The 21,342-nt window shown below is 40.8% G+C and overlaps 1 protein-coding gene across 3 annotated transcripts in view; it reads right to left on the reverse strand.

Annotated features, from left to right (window-relative positions):
- Nucleotides 1-13,928: 13,928 nt before the first annotated feature.
- LOC119492627 (homeobox protein orthopedia-like) overlaps nt 13,929-21,342 on the reverse strand; it is a 68,658-nt gene continuing 61,244 nt past the window's right edge. Inside the window, exons 1-3 of one of the 3 annotated variants that reach the window (XM_037777200.1) lie at nt 19,539-20,457; nt 18,784-19,190; nt 13,929-15,302 (exon numbers count right to left, since the gene is read on the reverse strand). In XM_037777200.1, the coding sequence (XP_037633128.1) occupies nt 14,805-15,302; nt 18,784-19,190; nt 19,539-19,575 (942 nt within the window). In that variant the 5' untranslated portion in view covers nt 19,576-20,457 and the 3' untranslated portion in view covers nt 13,929-14,804. Of the gene's footprint in view, nt 15,303-18,783; nt 19,191-19,499; nt 20,458-21,342 lie in introns of those variants that run through there. The other 2 variants (XM_037777199.1, XM_037777201.1) reach the window with 2 other exon arrangements.

The following is a 21,342-nucleotide window of genomic DNA, read 5'->3' on the forward strand; positions in this document are numbered from 1 at the left end:
GACTTACAGTCAATTTAATCATGTGAAAACCTCTCATTCTCACCAGTACTAGGACACTTAGCCTGCATATGCTTGGCTGTGTAGGAACTAATAATAACTGTGTATAATTTCGTTAAAAGTCATGTTAACCTGCCAAATTGCATACATAGGCTAATATTGTTTGGTTTCATTGTAAGGTGCAGTTATTACATTATAATGGCACTTGTGAAAGAAATGAAGCTAACACGACAAATATTGAAATAAAACATCAAGCAAACAACATATTTCACATCTGATAAATCGTTGTACAATGTTAAATATTTATAGAGCACCTTTAAACATTTGGACAGATGAAAATTAACCTTATTGTTCCTGATAAATACACACAATAGTGACATGATAAATACACACAAGCACATTTGTGTTTTTTTAAATAGAAATTTCATATGTGAAATTAATCTAATATTTCCCATGTGCTTATTTTGTAAGGGATGATACATTAAAGTGGCAGTAGGCAGTATATTTTTGGCATCATTGGGCAAAAACTCCATAATAACCTTTCAGCCTATTGTAATCCAAGTGTTCTGAGAGATAACTAGACTTCTGCACCTCCTCATGGCTCTGTTTTCAGATTTTTAAAAATCTACTTTTGACTTTTCAACTTTGACCAATCACAGGTCATTTCGTTGAGAGAGTGTTCCTATTGGCTGTGCTCCGGTCATTTGACCAGAACTTGGCGTTCCTTCACCAGATTTCACAATGGCGTCGGCGTCACAAACTTCCTCATTTTACAGCTAAACTGTGCACTACAAGATGATTCTGAAAACATTTGAGGTGAGAAATAGGCATTAACATAACATAATATTGATTCATAATTGATCGGCGCTGCCTAGTTTGACCGTTTGGTCAGAATTCACGAGTGATTGACAGCCGGCTCTCATAGACAGCAGCTGGACAGCAGACCTCAGATCAGCTCTTACTGCTTGTTTTTCTTCGGTCTCTGAAATCTTGCAGATGTCATTAGGAGCACCGGAGGACACAGAGGCACATGATTTTTTTCAAATTACCTGTTTCATGTACTACTGTCACGATATAGCGACCGTTTTATAAAAAAAACGTTTTAAAATCATATTTACCTCCAATCTCGCCTACTTCAGCTTTAAACAAGGACACACGCAGACCCCCTGCAATGACCTGGATTCAGTTCCCAACAGCAGGAGCTTCAGGCTCCATCAGGCATTCAGAAACAACTTGCTGTGTTTGTGAGTGGGAAGCCAGTGAGGGATCACAGGGCAGTATAGTGGTTTAAAGGTTAGAGAAGCCGGCTTGTGATTGGAGCTTCAGTCCCCTGTGAGGTACAGGTCTCTATAACGTCAGTAGACCTCTGCCTCAGAGCAAATGCTGACAGGAGAGGAACTGTTTTCTGACAGCACTGATGCTGGACTACTGTTAATACCCGATGTGTATCATAGTGATTGTGGCCTTCTCTGTCATTAATAGAGGAATCATGGAAAAGATTTTGTGATCTGTCTTTCTAAAGCAACAGTTGATAGCGGATAGATTGATAAAGCTAAACAACTAACTCAATTAGTAACTTCAGAGTCTTTCTATCTTTATATTCAGTCTGGAAAAAACTGTCTGTAATCAGTTAGTTGGTAACACTAGGTTTGTTAAACTCAAGCACACAAAGATAATCATATAATCAGATCAGAAAATAATTTAGTTCTTTTACATTTGATGCTATAATTTTGGTGTTTCCATTATTTCGGCAGGCACAATAGTTTCATTCCCACCGAAGATTGGTTGTTTGTGTGTGGCTCTTGTTGTCTGTATGGAGAGATATTCACAATATGGCCACTTCAGTTAATACTTGACCAGTGATGCTCCATCTGGGTCTTTCAAGAGACCCAAACAGACAGCCAAAGCATTAAAACATACAACTGTATTCCAGAGCACAGTATATTAATGACATCTTTTAAAGGGGACACATCATGCTCATTTCCGGATTCATACTGGTATTTTGTGTTTCTACTAGCAGATGTTTACATGCTTTAAAGGAGCAGTGTTTAGGATTTGGCAGTATCTAAACAGCGAGATTGCAGATTGCAACAAATTGAACGCTCTCCCGTGTGCCAAGCGTGTAGCAGAACTACGGTGGCTGACGCAAAAACGCAAAGAATGGCCCTCTCTAGAGCCAGTTGTTGTAAGAGTAGTGTAGGTCATTTGGAGCAGAGTCAGCAGTGCGTAGAGTGTGTGTGTAGGAGGGAGGTGAGTGGTGAAGCAAGAGAGAGAGCTGCGGTGATGGCAACGAGTAACATTATCGACTCCGGCCCCAAGCAGGAAAAGTTAACAGAGTTTGGTTTGTCCGTTCTGGGCTACTGTAGAAACATGGCGGTGCAACATGGCGGACTCCGTGGAGAGGAGCGAATATCATATTCCATTTCTGCCAGTAGATCCCCCTAATTGTTACCAATTGGTCCTTTAATGTTCAAGAAACACATTATTTGTATCATACTGTCTGTCTGAATATACCTGTATGAAGCGCTCCGTTTTACTGCCTGTCTCTTTGAGCCCCCCCTCCTGAAAAAGCCCAGTCTGCTCTGATTGGCTCAATATGGTTCACCTTTGCAAAGGTAGTTCTCAAGTTATGGGCGATATATTCTAATGAATCTGCATGTGACATAGGAAGGGGAGCCAAATCTGAATGGTTTGTTGAATCACATGTTTTCCGATCGAGGCAGCCCACAAAAAACTGACTGTGGTTGTCTTATTTCACAGTTTGTGGTTTGTAGGCACTCCAGATACCCAAATATATGAGCACAAGCACGGAAAAGGTGGGCTTTTCATGATATGAACAAAACAAGAGCAAACTGTGGAGAACACAAAGCACAAAAAAGACCAGACTGTAGGTTAAGAAAACAGAGAAAACAAGTCAGAGAGAGAGAGAAGTTGTGATGTAATGTGGTTCGTAGTGACATAGAAACTTCATTTAGATGAGACTAATCGTGTGTGTCCATGCTGTCTTTGTGAAAGGTCAAACTCAGACGTAGCTGAGTGTAAGAGATGACGATCATCCTGTCAGCGTTCATACTCCGGCCCACACTTTCTCTCATTCATCTAAAATGAAGACGAGAGACTCTGTGTGAAACTCTGGCCTGCAATTATCTTAAGCTAATGATAGCTGACATTTTCTCACAGTGATGAAGGTCTGTGACGCCACACACGGCACTACAAGCCCCAAAAAAATACCCAAACAATAATGAACATAATGAATAACATTCGGTCTAACAGCCCCCCTAAGCCTGTAGTCTTACGATGCTGATGACCTATTCAAGGTGTATTACTTTCATTTAAAAGCCAGTGTTCAGTGATAATAATCAGTTGTCTTACAGAGTCCTTGTGTCGAGGAGATGTCTGAACCTATTAGCCGGGGTCTCGCTGCTAAAGTGTGCTTTGCTAATGTGAACGACAGCAGAGGAAAAGGAAAATGTTAGCAAAATGCTAGATGGTGTGGGGGGTGTATGTGTGCTTCATGTGCTACAAGTGCCTCTCCCTCGGCGGTTTCACACCAATGCTGCCATATGTGTGTGATGTGGTGCTGCGATACATACTGTAATCGTTTAAATCCAATTTATTAAATGAATCGATGGATTTTAATGAACAAGTAACCCCACAGTCTCATTATACTGCTTTGAATGATGAACAGATATATCAATTCACATTATGCAAGTCTATTCATGGAGCTGATCTTCTAATCTAATCTAATTTAATCATATCTAACCTCTCTTCCCACATCACCACCACACAACCCCCCACCACCACCATTTCACTAGAAAATCCTGGATGAATTAACATGCTTTGAGATGAACTCTCTGTGCACTTTCCTCATTTCTGTTCACATTGCAGAAATCAGAATTTATCAAATGCAACAGTGGCAGATAAAATCAACAAACAAGTACATAGAGAAAACATGACAGCATACAAAGTATCCCACTAATATGTGACATAAAATCACAGACCAACACATACTGCACATATTAAATCAGCTGTTTCAAATCAGTGAATTTAGTTTGGTAGACAAAGGTTGGCAAATGTTCCTGCTCTGATGTTGCCGAAAACGTAACATGAAATTCAGATATGATTAATTATAATGTGATAATTCAGGAAGCTTCATGTCCTCACTATTAAAATAAATTCCCAGTGCCAACCGCCTCTGCCTCAACAACACAAAAGACTACAACACCATCTGGTGGCAAATGGTGGAACAGATTTATTTGTATTTATTTATTTTTTATTTTATTTTATTTTATTTATTTATTTATTTTTATTCTATTTTATTTATTTTATTTACTTATCTATCAATTTTTTTTTTTTGGGGGGGGGGGGGGGGGGGGGGTTCTGTGAGGTTTATTAAAATGCAAGATATGCATGAAAATACAGTTCACTTTTCAATGCAACTGCAATTACAATTTATAATTTTCTTAAAAATGCAACTACTTCTGCTCATCAGGATGTTCTTACAGACAGGAGCAGTTCAGGACATGTTAAGCAGTGTGATTCTGGAGCGGCCCTCTGGGTCCGTGATGATTGCCTCAGCTGGCCAGATGTGACAGCCGCCCCTCCATGTGGTCAAAGTTAATTCACAATGATTGTTGACTCCAGACGTTAGCATCTTAACCCTGCCTCGTATCCCAGCATGCAACCTCCTTCTGCACACCTGCTCGCTGGCAAAGATAGCACATATAGCTAAGTGTTTGTTGTGCATTGTGTGTTGACTCCCTTACACACACACACACACAGACACACATGCACAGACACACACTTCTTGCGTGGATCTGTCTGTCAACACAGCGGTCCAGCCCGGTGCTCCTTACTGCCTGACTGACCCATTCATCTCCTGTGGGGGGCCGTAATGAGCCGACCCTCCCCGTTTGGACCGACCTGACAGAGAGAGATTACTTTAAGGCCTGCATGGATTTTCTCCCTTGTCCCCTCCTCCCCATTCCTCTCCCCTGAAAGTGGTTAATTCAGAGTGCATTAATGAGGAGCGATGGATAACACACTCTTCTTTTAATTACCTTCCAACGGAGTTCTTCAGGGGAGGCCTGGTGACTCCCATCTGATGCTGGCCTGTTTGTTTGCTTTACTTCTAAAGTCTTTTATCTAATACATTTTGTAGTCAGGATACATTATAACAAAGCATTTATGGGTCAGTCATAGAGATACTGTACATCAAGGTGACAAATAACAGGAAAAACCTTCATAAAAATAGTCTTGGTTTGGCTTTGACTCACTTATTCTCTTGTGTGAAAATGTTGTTTAATGTCTGTCACACACTTACCAGTATCAACTAGTTATTGGCATTGAGGATGGACAAACCTTTATTCTGTAGAATGAGAAGAACATGTTGTTATCCCTCAAAGTGTATACTAATTATGCTGAGGTATTGTACACACTGGAAAGAGCCACTGTTGAGTGTTGTCTTTGGCCTGCAACAAACACACTTGCAAATTGTGCAGTGATGATTGATGGCACATGCAGGTGATGGGAATAATTCTACATAATAATATAATTACAGAGTGCACTGTGGAATAATTGTTCCGGAGCAGCGAGGGACCTCTTTTCTCAAGGAAACACATTCAGACAGACTGACGCAATCAGAGTGTTGAAATTTAGCTAAAGGGCTGAGGGAGTAAAACCATTGCTTAAAGGAACAGTGTGCAACATTTCAGGGGATCTATTAGCAGAAATGGTATATAATGTTTTCATTAGTGTATAATCACCTGAAACTAAGAATTGTTGTGTTTTCGTTAGCTTAGAATGAGCCCTTCATATCTATATAGGGAGCGGGTCCTCTTCACGGAGTCCACCATGTTGCTCCGCCATGTTTCTCTAGCGAGAGCCTATCACATTTTTAGGTTACCTGAAGGCCACCGTAGTTCTCCGACATGCTTGTGAAACTGCGGTAACGTGAGCTGCAGAGTGCAAAACCGTGGTACCGCCAAACGCCATCTGACTTCCGTTGCTCCTAAAGTAGTGTTATTATAGTATTACGGCGTTACCACAGTTTTGCACTCGGCAGCTCATGTTACCGCAGTCTTGAAAGGGAGGAGTGAACGGAGGGGTTCTCAGTGGGTTGCAATATGCAACCACACCACTAGATGCTGCCAAATCCTACACAGGGTATCATTAAAAAATGAACTCCAATCTTGTTAGGCTGATTGTCGAGGGAATAGTTGGTCAAAAAACATTACATTTATATTTGTATATTCAACTAGAGTCTATCATAATGTCTTTTGTCCTCATAGCTCACTCATTACTAACTCACTTGAGCCTGATCCTAAAAAGACAAAGTTGAAATTAATTATGTAGTTATGTATGTAATTAACTATGAAGAGACACTATTGAACATCCTCTCTTGTAAGATGACTTGTTCTGTCAAACAAACAATTCATATCAGAGTGACGTGTTTTCTACGCCATGCACTGGTTAGTCAGAGGGGTCAGAAGAAAACGAGAGAGATGATTTCAATGAGAAAGAACCTGCTTCAGTGTTGTGTATAAGAGGGTAATACCTGCTGGGTTCATGATTCGGGTCCACTTCCACTACTCAGGAGACTCCTGTGTGTCAAACAGCGGCCTTTCAGCTCATCATGTCTTGGAAATCATTCTTTCAGCTGCAGGCAGTGACCATCTCCAATAACCAGTACAGCAGAGAATCAACTGCCTCTTTTTACATCTGGAGGCTCCTGTCTGATGCTTTTAGGGTCAGTGGCTTCCTGAAGCTGTGGCCTCCATGAGTATAAAATGTGTTGGCCAGCGTGGGCTATGGTAACCACTGCGAGGAAGGATGGATGCATCTGTGCCAAAAGAAAGAGAAACACTGTAAAGAGTCAACAATAGGCAAGGATACGACTAATGCAATGCATTTGTCAGTATTGACTTTTTTTTTAAAACAAGAGTCTTCCTCTTTTTGCACAAATGATCTCATTCTTGGCCATTTGCAAATACTCAGTTTGGCTGAGGCCTGGATGATACAGTAGTATTTTATTCCCTAACTCTGCATCCTTGTAGAGGAGCTATGACTCTCCTGCTGTATTTGTTAATTTCCTTGATTGCAAGCAAAATCTGTTTCCTTTCACTAAATTCTTGGACATCCACTTTGTATATATAAACTGCATGTTGTCCTCTAAACATACAGTTTAAAGTTCCCTGGTTGAAGTTCCCTCAAAGTGTGAAACATGTCTGCTCAGGGCAGGTGGGTGGGCCTTTGACACTCAGTAAATGTGTTCCTTCATCATTCAGCCTCCACTGTGGTCTGGCCAGTCTCATCCAGCCTAATAAACATTGATTAGTCCACATAATCAATGCACTCAATGACAATGATTCAGTGCACTGTATAAATGTATCGACTGCAATCAGCTCTAAACAGCAGCCCTCTTTTTCATGCATTTTCTGCGTTTTATTAGCCATGTTTTGATGGAACAATAATTGTATGATTCTCCGTAGAGTTAACAGACAGATTTCATTAAGTGATACCGAGATGAGATAAAAATCTATTGACCATCTGTCTGGATTTTTAAGAAATATATAAATAATTGTATGAATGAATAAAAAGCATTTTCGTACAGCACTGGGATCCTCTCGACAGCTACCAGAAGGTGGCAATCTTTAGCTGCCGATGGCATCAAAGTACTGAAAGCTCTTTGTTGCGTTCTTATCCTGAAGCGTTGCACACTAAATCATATTTTCTGTATATTAGCAGAGGTGATTGAAGTGAATAAAACAAGAAATATGTGCAGAAATGTGACTTTTCCAGGCTTAAAATTAAATTATAATCAGGGCGTTCAAATCAGGACATGAGGTAGAACAACTATTCGATTCTGTAGCCAACAGTTTTGTAATACAAAACTAGTTTAGCCACCTGCATTCAGGTTCAACATGAAAAAAGACATCTAGACTGTCAGTCCAGGTGAGGAAAGTTTTTGGGGAATACCACAACACACCTATATACTCATATGAAATACCATCTAAGGTACAAAAAACAGCCATCTGATGTATCATCTTTCACTAAACAGTTGAATCAAGGAAGAAGTGCAGGAAAACCCCATCGTGAAGCATGTAACATTGCCGGTTTCCGTGGCCATGCATGACCAGGTCATGTAATGAATGTTGATAAAGTAGAAAAGCCTGTTTAATCAGGACGGATCACTGTGCAGAGGTGGAGAATGTCAGTGAGAGCAGGCACAGCTGCTTAGTGAGAAATCCAATATTGACTGTCGGGATAAATGTCCTGCATATTCTCTCATCTGTCCCAGGGGCCGTGGTATTATGCCTCTCACGTTAGCACTCCTAATTGGATTAAAAATGGCTTGTTATTGGGAGAAAAATGACTGAGAAAACTATCATGATTATTGCCTCTCAACAATGTTGGCTCCCAGAGCTGAAGAGGTGAAGTAATTGTCACGGCTTTTGGAAAATGTCAAAAAATCGGGCGATGCAGTCTGTTTGGAAACAAACAGTTGCTTTGATTGATTGCATTATAAGATGAAACCAATGGGAGACAACACAGTCACACTCAGTGCCTCATTCATTGTCTTATTCTGGTGCAATAAAGCAAGAAATGTCACATCAAAGTGTAGCATTTGTGGCATTTATTTGCAACATTTTATACTTTTCAAAATGATTATATAATCAACTAGATTTGTGACTTGTGTGTGTGTGTGTGTGTGTGTGTGTGTGTGTGTGTGTGTGTGTGTGCGTGTGCGTGTGTGTGTGTGTGTGTGTGTGTGTGTGTGTGTAGGCAGACATATACTGTATACATGCACGCATGGCTGTGAATGCATGCGTGAACAGAAATGAAGCAGACAAATCCATCAGATGTCCACTGGGTTTTGGTTTGTATACCACCAGGAGCACCCATTAACAGAAAATAAATGCCTGACGCCATAAAGCTGACAGTGTCTCATTCATACTGACACTCTGGCTAAATTACACATAAAAGCACTGATAACATCATCATTAAATATTGATTTTAAGGGTGGTTGAGACGAAAACACATCCACACATATTCTGCAGACGAGATGGGGGGGTGTTTGGATGAGAGTCAAAGCAGATTGAGAAGAGTGATTTGGGAAAAAAAAAGGCAGTTATACGGTGGCTTCTCGTGGGAAAGAGATGGACAGAAGAAAGGCGGAAGAAGAAAAGGAGAGAGTAAGAAAGAGGGAGGTGGGGGGGTGAAGAGTAGAGGGAGGTATAAGGGCTTGGGAGGGGTAGAAAGAGATTTAAGGCTGAGGCTCAGAGCAGATGTTAGTGTTGATGATGATGGATGCAGGTTGTTGAGATGCAGAGTTGTTATCATGAGAGGCACTCGCAGCCTCCTCACAGCACACTTTCCCCCCAGATGTCACTGTGTGTGTGTGTATACGCGTGTGTGTGTGTGTGTGTGCGTGTGTGCGTGTGTGTGTGTGTGTGCGTGTGTGTGTGTGTGTGTGTGTGTGTGTGTGTGTGTGTGTGTGTGTGTGTGTGTGTTACACAGCAGTGGAGAGATGGGGGGAGATGCTGAAATGAGCATGCCCAAATCTACTTTATCTATGTTGGTTTTTACGAAGAGCTTAGATTGAAAATTCTTTTAATGCAACACATTTCCTCCTCAGTCTCTAGATCAACTACGAGTAATCACAACAATGAACAGAAGCAATGAGACACAACAAAGGACTGATTGTCACAGATGAGGCTAATGAACAACTATCTTTTAACTCTCTTAGACGCACTCACAGTGAAAAGCGACTTCCTCTAAAGGCCCAAATTGGATTAATTTGCAGTATATTTCACCTTTATCTCACACACATTTTCTTGCATTAAACCACGTATCACCGGGCGACCACACACATCCCTGCAATAATCCAAATTCACTAACAAAAACACACACACACACATTTGCTGCACACACAGGCAGCAGGTGGTGTGTGTGTGGGGGGGGGACATGTTGAGTGGTAACCTGCTCTACACTCTAACCAGATAAAAGGTGCAGGACAGAAACACGTCGGTAATTGATTGCTAATTAGTTCTTTTGTTGTCGTCCATTGTGTCCTGACAGAGCTTTGCCCTGGGCTGTCTATTCACCAGCCGAGTCTGTGGCCTGCAGAGAGGAAATAAGCATAGCCAGACCATAATGAGACAGACTGGTGTGACCCCCAGCAGGAGATAGAAGCTGCCCGTTATTGAACTCTCTTGGATGCAAATACAGAAGACACGACAGTGTAAACTGTGGATTTTTTTTGCCTCAGACAGAAAAAGCATACATGGAAGTCTCATTCCAGGATTAATGATGAGGTGATTAATTTCCCCCTAAAACTGTCCAGCTGCAGTGTCCCCCCCCCCCTCACCCTCCTCAGCTGCATTCTGCTTTACAGTATGTGGTACAGCAGACTATGTGCCATTTACATACCCACTATACTATACCCACATCTCTCTCCCTCTCTCATCAGTGCATGAGAAATTACCTAATGAGGAATGGGTCGCACATTTCCACAAACTCATTAACCCGCGAGCGAGTGAGACTAATTGCAGCGTTTGGGTAATGTGATTTCACATCTGTTACTGCAGCCCAGGACACAGTAGTCAGCACAGGGCTGGATCTGGTGGGCTGAGCCACACATATAGAGCTACATTTACCAGAACAACACACACACACACACACACACACACACACACACACCACTGCAGCTCCAGCCTGGATGGGTGGAGCAGCAGTCAGTTTGGCTGTGGTTATAACGTTTGATCAACTGTTGTCATGCGATATTATGTAATTACATGCCTCTGCAGGGTAGGTGGGCCTCCTGCATTTATTCTGAAAAAAGAAAAATGATAGACTGCTGCTTAGAGCTGGGATGGGTAGTGTAGAGGTACATAATATATAATACAAGACAAATAAGCAGTGACTTTGAGTTAGTGACCATCATGAAGCAAACTGTCATTAAAGTAAGAAAAAAATGGCATTATTTTGTTGTTTTTTTTCTCTCTGTTTCCCAAAAGATTGTCAGATTGAGAGGGTTGAGCAACGATTTCTCATAATAAACCTCCATGAGTATAAACAATTGATTGAACCCTTTAGTTGTGTTCTGTACATTCACTGTGACTTGACTATGAATTCAAACTGGAAAAAAAGAGTATTTCTTAATAAAGTTTACTTCTTTGGTTTTTTGTAATTAGTCTTTCACCCAGTCTGTAGATTAATACTGTTTATTTATATCAGTCTGTAAATGTAGTCACACTGTGATCCTGTATTGTTGTTGCTGTATGGCACACTCACAAAAAGCTTGGAAAATAATGTACAAATTGTTTTTTATTGTATGTTGGAAAACTTCAGGCTATTTAATTGCGTATAACACAAACATAGGGTTTGACACACAAACACACACAAAGCACAGAGAGGAATAAATTATATTTTTTCAGGGTCTTGTCTTGGGTTGGTATTTTCAATAATTCAGTAAATTACTGCAAACAAATTTATGTTAATAGAAAAGGTGGGAACCAACTGTTTAATATGGGAAAAGTAATATACTTTTGTTAATTATGATTAATCCTTTGTTTAACCCCCCCTGCATTGTTACAGAAACTCCAATTATAAGTTTACAGGCAGTGGGACTGCTTATGGTAATGCCATATCTCATCAATTACCATCCTGTGACCGTAAATTGGCCTCAGCGCTGACAACGAGATGAGGTTAACACGCTGATTAATTTGAGCTGCTGTGATTTCAGGCTCAAGTTGACACTTATAATCTTTGACACAGACAGTGAGGTCCGCTCACTTTCATAATGGAAAAAAAATGTATTTACTTCTCTCGGAGCCGAGTTTATAGACATTACATCTCACATCAGGATCATTTGAAATTAAAGCAACGCAAACAAGGTGAGAGTTTCTCTTATTACTCAACTGATGGGCAAGTAATGAGGAACTTTAAATAAATGTCAAATTATCAAAGGGTGTAAAAGGCTAAATTGTTTATTACTGATTATCTGTGTTTTTGTGTTTTTGTTATGACATGTAATGTAGTAAACACTACAAGTTAGGCCTAATAATAAATCAGAAATAATGAAAACATGTCAGTTTAACAACTTCAGGATGACAGTGAATGTCACTTTAGATTCATAAATGTCTGGATTGTGTTTGTCCATCACTTTAAAAATCAAGTAATTGATATTCTCACAATATTCAATGTTATGGATGCTGTAATTTAGCTTCCAACACAGTAATTGAAGGCATACTGTGCTGCTAAAGGTACAGTTGTGTGAAACTGCAAAATATTTTCTGCATTTTGTTTCACTTGTTCCTTATAATACAGCCTTTGAAACCTCCAGATCAACAGGTTTCATTATTTATTCATCTTATTAATATTTTGCTTATTGGGTTTGTGCTCATCACTTTGTTAGAGTACTGACTGGTAGGTGCGAGACAGCTGTTTGTGCTGCATAAGAAGACTGAAGTAAGCAAGTGAACACGTTATTGATATTGTGGGACAAACAGTGGTGCACAATAGGACATATTGAGATCATATTAATAATACACATAATATTGTGTAAATAGTCCAGTGCCTCTTAAATCATTGTTTATATACACACAGTCATGGTTACAGACTATCTCTCTCCACCTCTCTATACTTGTATTTTGAGTGTAATTCATTTAAAAAACACACAATTAACAAAGTAAAAGATGAATTTGAATGATAGAATTATTTATTTTTTCTAATTTTCCATAATATAATTTCATGATAATATTATTATCATGAATTCTTTTAACCGAGATAATCGTGTAGTGAAAATCTGATATGGTAACAGCCCTATAGTGTACAATGTTGAGCACTAGGTATAACTATTTATTATAGATTTGCCTCAAGTTATGCTGCAATTATATTTTCTAAAATGTGTGTGGGTCCATGTCAAACACTCCCAGTGATTCTGCTGGCCTGTTTGCACTTACAATTGTGTGAATAATAATGTGAAAGCTATACAGTGATTCTGTGCTGATCCATCTGTAACTGAAAAATTGAGACAGCCCCTTTAATGACCTCAAAGTTGAGCTATTTGGCCTTTATACTGTATGTACAGATAGCCATTTAGCAAATATGGTATTGTTGCTTCCCTGTGGCTCCTAATGCAATGTATAGGAGTAACCTGTAGATATCAGAGGAGTGTGGCCCAGAAACAGGCTGATAGGTATAATATAGTCTATAGGCTGAAATGTGCTGGAATTCCAGTTGTCATAATATTTCTGTAACATTCCCATGAGAACTATATTTTCATCTCCTCTGGCATTTATATAATAACCCCCAGTTGGATATTAATACAAGTCCAGTTTTGCTGCAACTATAATTGATTGTGTCATATCTACTTTGTGAGGTATAGGATCATAGCAGCCAACTTATAGAGAAACTATGTATACATTATAGACACACACACACACACACACACACAGAGAGAGAGAGAGAGGCCTGTGATTCCTCCTGTTTAGTTACAGTCCATCCAGTCTGCTCAGTGGGATGACCGTCATGGTTAGAGGCAATGACCGTCACATCCCAGCACTGACATCTTTACCGCTCCTGTCTGCCACACTGGGACCAGTCACCCTTCATAAACCCTTTAACCCTGTCACCTCACACACTGGCCACTGAGCAACGACCACTAGTTTGTGCAACAAAATGACATAGTCAAGCCTACAGTATAGCACACACTACAAACTTGGTAAAAATATAGTAAAAGTTCCCTTTCTAATTTGTAATGGATATAATCCAAATAAACTACAAGTCCCATCAACAACCTACCAGAACTGTAAAGGTCAATACTGAGGGTCACACATAGGCTATTTATATATGAAAGTGCCTATAGGTATTGGTAGAAAATGGTCATTATATCTCGTTAAACTTAATGGAGACATGAATCATTCTGGTTTTGACATTCTTGAAAATTACTTTTATTTGTTTTTGATCATTTTAAATTGGTACAAACCCGTCAATGTGGTGCATTGCGATGTAAGATCAAACATTTAAGAAATGTGTCAAGTAATATTACATACAATAAGTTAAAACATGTCACAAAAAAGACCAGCGGGTACATAGCAAGAATGTTTTATCTACACAAAACATCCTAAAACAGCGTAGGCCTACTGACAGATCATTGTTTTTCTTCTTTTTTTTCTTATTTTCCTTTTCAGATTTCTGCTCCCGCCTCATGCAGACTGAGGTCGTCTAACAAAAGTTGCTCTTCTGATCTGATCGGGCATCGTTTTTCTCCTTAAATGATCCAAGCGTTTAAATCCACATGCACCGTGCATGCCCGAGACCCACTTCAATAGGCCCACCTATACAGTATGGCGCGTGTGTGGTAGGCTGTTAAAAAATATATAATATATACCCAATCTTATAAATAACCAGTTTGACATAACACAACTTCACCTGAACACAATAACATGAGTGCGTAAAGACGCACTCAATGAAAACGTAAATACGACGATTGTTTGGCTCTCAGTAAGTAATTCGGGCCTATAAGTCTAGAGATCAGTACAATAGTATTCATCATCAATAGTTGATAAAATCCTTTTTGAATTAACAAGATAAATAACCCCAAAACCCAAGATATTTTTTTCTTCCATTTGTCCATCAGTGTTGTCCTTTTTCTTTTAGATGAAGTCACACATACAGTCTCCATTTTCTCATATTTCAGGCCTGATTAGCTCTCTCGTTTTGATCTAATAGCGGGAATAAAAACAGAAAAGGAGGGTCTGTCTGGGAGAGGGAGTTTAGGAGGAGATAGAGGAGTAAAGTCACTAAGTGAAACTCATGGACACTGTGTGCTCCAGAGCTTTGCGCCGCAGTGACGCAATGCTTGTCCCTCTCCACATGTCACTGTCCGGGGAGTTACACAGCTGCGGGGAGCCCGACACGTTCCCGGGGCCGGACAGAGAGGCCGACATCCCGGGGAAATGCGACTGGTAGAGGTGGGACTGCAGGCCGGAGCCGTTGGAGGACAGGCCGTTGGAGAGCCCCATGGAGTTAGGCGGCGGACCCGGACCCAGACTGCACTGGGACAGGGACTGCATGCTCGGCTGGCGACCCAGGGCCGGCGGGAGCTGCAGCTGAGACACCCCCATCCCGGTGGCCCAGCGGGAGTCGTTGGCGTGGAAGGAGCACAGGCTGTTCTCCATGGCGGCCGCCGCAGAGAACTGAGGCAGGCCCGGGCCCGGGAGCAGCGTGCCCGGGGAGCGGAACACGTTGGTGGTCTTCTTCCGCTTCTTCCACTTGGCGCGTCGGTTCTGAAACCAGACCTGCAAGAGGAGAGAGAGACAGGGACCTTGAATCATCAGAGGAACATATGTCTGGAGCAGGATCTGTTTATATTACACTGTGATAAGGGCATCAAGGTGGATGTTGGAAACATGTCCTTATAGTATAGCTAAGTGTGTGTGTAACCATGGGAGAAACATACTATTGTAAGATTAGATTTATTTTTCATAAACTCTGAAATGAGGACATTTCATCTGAAGAGGGGGAGGAATGTAAGATTAGATTTATTTTTTTAAAGATTTATTTTATACAGTGTACATATTGTATTCTGCTCCTTAATGTAAGATTAGATTTATTTTTGTAAAGATTTATTTTATACAGTATACATATTGTATTCTTTTTCTTTTTATATATATATATATATTTATATATATATATATATATATATATATATAATTTATTTTTTCCCTTTTTTTCAAGGCTGTTTTCATATATGCGATCCACTGTTTGTAATTACAAAAGTCTATAAACCAACTTTTAAGTAGATGAGCTTACAGACAAACCCATCAAGTACACTATAGAGAAAACAACCTCAACATTCAAAAACGAAACAAAACCAGGAAAAGAAATAACAATAATAATAATGACAAAAAGAAAGAGTAGAGTTAAAAAACAACAACAACAACAACAACAAAGCAAAAAAAACAATCAAAGCAAAAAAAAAAAAAAAAAAACACACATAACATATTGTATTCTGCTCCTTAAATTAGATCTGGAACTATATAATACGGCGCACCTTACATGTTTGTAAGGTGAATGATAATTAAGATTGGCGGAGTGATATGAAGTAAGAAGTGATGTGCCACCTTTTGGTTATCGGTGTTCAATTGTCCTATAGGTTTGAGGAGTTGAGACATTAAAGTGGATCCTGTTGCTCAGACGAAGCTCTCCTCGTGCTCTTGCTTTACCCACAGCTCTACAGTAGTTTAATTCAGTAACAAGTAAGTGTATAGTCAAGGCAGCGAAAAGCCTGCCTTACACTGTGATAAGGACATCAAGGTGGAGGTTGGAAACATGTCCTTATTGTAGGCTAAGTGTGTGTGTAACCATGGGAGAAACATACTATTTACGCACGATAATCTCACTAAAATCTCTGCACACACAGACTAACTTTGATGCACCAATCAGACATTAGGGTCTTAAAAATATGAATACAACAAAACGGATCATATATAGGGCTCTATAATTGTATTCCATGCAGGGAACAGAAACATAGCGTGCAAGGTGGTTAGAGATTAGAGATCCACCCTGCTACAGTGTTTATCTATCTGGTCTGAATCTGACCCTGGAGCAAACGAAATTAACAAGACATAAATGTAGACCTTCTGCATTTGCCCTAAGGACCTCTTATCCGAATGTATTCACTGCCACTATAGCCTAATAGGCAGGATTTGTCTAATATCAGGTGTAATTTCTGAATCGCTCTAAATTACATTAGTAGCATTTATAACATTAACGGAATCCTCTTAGAAATGAGGCTAATGTAAATATCAACATAATACCCTCTGTTTTCAAGACGCACATGGGTGAGACTGAAACAGTCAGGATGTCAGGGTTATGAATTTCATTGTGAATAAAATAGCCTGCAGAAGACGCTTTGTATACAAACACAGGAGGGTTTATTACTGGTGTTCCGCAGCAGTGAGCCGAACTATTTATCTTTCTAACATCTTTACAAGCAGATTAACTGAAAATTGCCCCTAAATATTGTGTGGACTTAAATACAAATGGACCGCATTACTGTACACAATCCACGTAAATATAAAACCTACTCATCCACACGCACAACCACAAACACACGACCTAGCTTTTTAAAAAAAGAAAAAACCCTTATGCGCGTCCCCGTCGGGCTTTATAAAGATTTCATCGTCCTCGGGCGTGATTAATGCGCGCGCGAGGCCGTGAGTCGATGCCTCCGTATTAAAAGTGAATTCTCGCTCTCATTCCGCTCAGCCATCCGTGAAACGTCGCCCAAACCCATTACACTCAGGGGGGGAAAGAAAATGCAATTTCTCATTCCATTAAAAAAGTACAATATATTCTTGAGTCCTATTAAGACGTCGCTGATAGAGCATTTTAAAAAGGAGCGGCTGTGTGGAGGCACGCACGCACGCGGGGCCAACACGCCCACACTAAAGGCTGCACGAGACCATGCACTAATGTTTACCAACAGCGAGCACGAGCCGACCCGCAGCACCGCGAGGTTAGGGGATCCTGCATACTGCACCAGTTATAGAATAAAGAATTGATTATTAAGGTGACTAATGATTATACTGGTTTTATTGCTTTCACTGGGATCATTTGCATGAATTTCACATCACTGGTTAATAACCCGTTCACTGTTATAAATAAGACTGAAATTGGTTGATAATGTGTTTGGTTTATTAGAGCCTGCTATGTTCCTCCATGCTTGTTCAAAAAATAAGCACTGCATGTGTTGGCCGTTTTAAATTGTTTTTAAAAAAATGGATCATATGTTCAATTTCCCAAAATATAAAATACAATTATAAATGTCATCACTAAGTACAACACCTATTTGCCACACAAATAATATTCTAAATATATTTTTCTTGTCATATTTTGTGAAGGAAATTTTAAAATATGTTCTCTATAATATCTTAGGCATTATTTTGGCCAGGGTAACTCTCTATATTTGTTATGGTTTTATATATATATATGAAAATCATTATCAAAGCCAAAATAAACTAAAATTAGCCAAATGTAAAGAAATAAATGACGAACTTTCACGCCCCCTATTTCAATATTTCCGGGCACAGTCACCACAGGTGTCCATATAAACGATTTTCTGAAATGCGTAAAAGCCATCTGAATATTTCTTTTAAATATATGAGCACCGGATTCTTGCTCTTTATCCGCAAGTGAGAAATGTTTCAGCACCTTGGACAGAGACACTTATTATATTAGATGGGACACGGCTTCTTAGAATTAAATATAGCTTCCTATCACGCTAAACTTAAACAATTCATGGGATATTTGAATTATATAATTAAATTAAATTAGGCTTGAGTTGGTATATTTTTTTTTACAATTATTATTGGACTATTGGATATTATCAGAATACAACGAATCTATCTCTCCCATACACAGTGCTTTTTCGTGTGAGTATATTGAGTGTTGTAGCCTACAACTAATGGGCATAACATTTATGGGCACTAGAAGACCAGTGACAAATACACAATAAAAATACATTATGGTAAATTACAAAATATTAGAATTGACCAAACTATCTACAAAACGCACAGAGAGAGCATTGATCCTGAATCCTCTCCTGACGTAAATCTATCCTATTTTGCACTCCAGATGAATTTAAAGAATGAATTTGGGGACATTTACATCTGGCTGAAAAACAATACAAGATAACATCTGGACCCAGAGCCGCACCCTGCCACACCACGCCACGTGTTCGCATCCTTTTTAAATCCACATCGCACATGTGTTTACCTGAACTCTGGACTCGGTGAGGCCGATCCTCAGCGCCAGCTCCTCCCTCATGAAGATGTCCGGGTAGTGTGTTTTGGCGAAGCTCCTCTCCAGCTCGTTGAGCTGCGCCGGAGTGAAGCGCGTCCGGTGCCGCTTCTGTTTCTGGCTGGCGGACTGACTGGAGCTCTGCTGCGGCTGCTGCTGCTGCTGCTGCTGCTGCTGCTTCTCCTGATCCTTCCCGTTCACCGGCATGCCGGCAGAGTTGGATCCCACAGAGGCGATGTCTTCTCCCGGCAGCAGGGTGGTTCCCTCTACAGAGTCCGACCCAGGGGCCATGTCTCCTGGATGCCCCTGATCCGGCACCCCTCCACCCAGCCGGCACTTCAGAGCCTCTCGGTGTCCGAGCAACTCTGCAGCATCCTTCATCCCTGAGAGGATGAGGATGAGGATGAGAGTAAATACATGGCAAACCTCACAGCGTCTTTAAAATGAGAGTTACATGAAAATAGCTTTGCTTCTTTATGACAACAGACACACATTAATTCAAAGAGTACAACAAATAAACTCAATATAGCTCGTAATTTTTACACCATAATTTCTGCTGTCAGATCATTCCTGATAAATTACTGTAAAGAATTGCTTCTTCAAGCAACCATAAACCACTTAGCTGTTAACACAATTAAGCACACAGTCTATCTATCACTTCACAAGGATGAATAAGAAGTTGGATATCTTACACTGGAGTTTAGGGCCGGAGTTTAGCGAGGATAACTCACCGAGCCGAGCATCCAGGAGGTCGGCGTGAGAGAGCATGGCGTACCGCTCCAGGGTGAAACGCGCTCCAAAAAAATCCCACAACTTTGGGCAATTTAAAAAGTATATATCGTCTAAATGAACGAAAATTCGGTTTGTGGTTAAAAAAGGAGGTCCCTTGCATTATAATGTCCTTTAGAGCGACGGGGAGGCGCTTATTAGTTGAAAGAACCCGTGAGCTTCCTCAAATAAGAGCCAATCAGAGCAGGAGCTGGGAAATGTCAGAGACGTGACTCCCCCTCTCTTCTTTCTTTCTTTTTTTTTTTTTTTAACACACATATACGCACGCACGCACGCACGCAGGCAGCGCGCGCGCACAAATCCAAAAACGCGCACGAAACCCTACAATTCAATTCAATCCTCTGCCATTCCGTCCTCTGATTTATTAGCTTTTCATGCTCAAATTATTCCACGTTAAACATCTTAATGTGTTTGTTTAATCTCATATAAGCGTTGTGTGCCATGACAGGACTCCATGTTTGGAGATGGATATAATGTGTAAAATACTGCAGGTGAGCTCATTGCAAGGGCTGCTTTTATTTATTTATTGCTCCATGCAGGAGACAGGAGCGCACGGTTATTTGAGCCAGAAAATATATTACCATTAAATAATTAGCCATATCAAAATCTCAATTTTCAAATCACTGGACTGTGTCAATTAGCCCGATTACAGAGAGTAACCCTACTTCAGAGAGGGGAGAGTCATTTCCCCCAAAAACATCTATAAATGAAAACACATTTCTGGCTGATAACTCATTGTATATTTATATGAAATGCTGTTTCATTTCTTATTGACAGGGATAACAGACTGGGTGTATTCTGTACAGATCACAGTGTGGACTTTAGTCATATAAAATCCAAACATGTAGGAGGTGAGGAGCCTTATAACGCCAGGCCTCCTCTCCTCTCCTCTCATCTCTCCTCCTCTCCTCCTCTCTCCTCTCCTCTACTATCCTCTCCTCTCCCCTCCTCTCATCTCTCCTCCTCTCCTCCTCTCACCTCTCCTCACCTCTCCTCACCTCTCCTCACCTCTCCTCTCCTCTCCTCTCCTCTCCTCTCATCTTTCCTCCTCTCTCCTCTCTCCTCTCCTCTCATCTTTCCTCCTCTCTCCTCTCTCCTCTCCTCTCCTCTCCTCTCAGCTCCTCTCTCCTCTCCTCTCCTCTCCTCTCCTCTCCTGTCCTCTCCTCTCCTCCTCTCCTCTCTTCTCTCCTCTCATCACTCCTCTCCTCTCCTCTCCTCTCCTCTCCCTCTCCTCTCCTCTCCTCTCCTCTCCTCTCCTCCTCTCTCCTCCTCTCCTCTCTTCTCCTCTCCTCTCCTTTCTCCTCTCTCCTCTCCTCTCTTCTCCTCTCCTCTCCTCTCTTCTCTCTTCTCTCCTCTCCTCTCCTCTCCTCTTCTCTTCTCAGAGCCCCACATGCACTTCCCTCCCGTCCTTGGATCACAAACAAAACGAATATCGCTCCCATTCCCCCATGGCAGGTGATTTGTGGAGACAAATCGAGGAAATAAATAAATAAACGAGTACAGATGGATTTAAGCTCCGTTAGTGATCGGCCGCTTTAACTCCCATCGACTTTTCATCACCGCGTGCGCAATTAAAGGTATTTAGGCCTGTTTGGTTCAAACAGACTCAGACGTGGCGGACCCTAAACGATTGTGCCCCCTTTAGCAGAGGTCCATAAGTAGGTCTATTATACAATTAACAGGACAGCCATTGATCTGCGCCCTGCTCGCACTGCTCCAGACAGTGCTGCTGCTATAGAGAGGGCT

The sequence above is a fragment of the Sebastes umbrosus genome, chromosome 8, assembly GCF_015220745.1.
Source record: "Sebastes umbrosus isolate fSebUmb1 chromosome 8, fSebUmb1.pri, whole genome shotgun sequence".
Lineage (NCBI taxonomy): Eukaryota > Metazoa > Chordata > Actinopteri > Perciformes > Sebastidae > Sebastes > Sebastes umbrosus.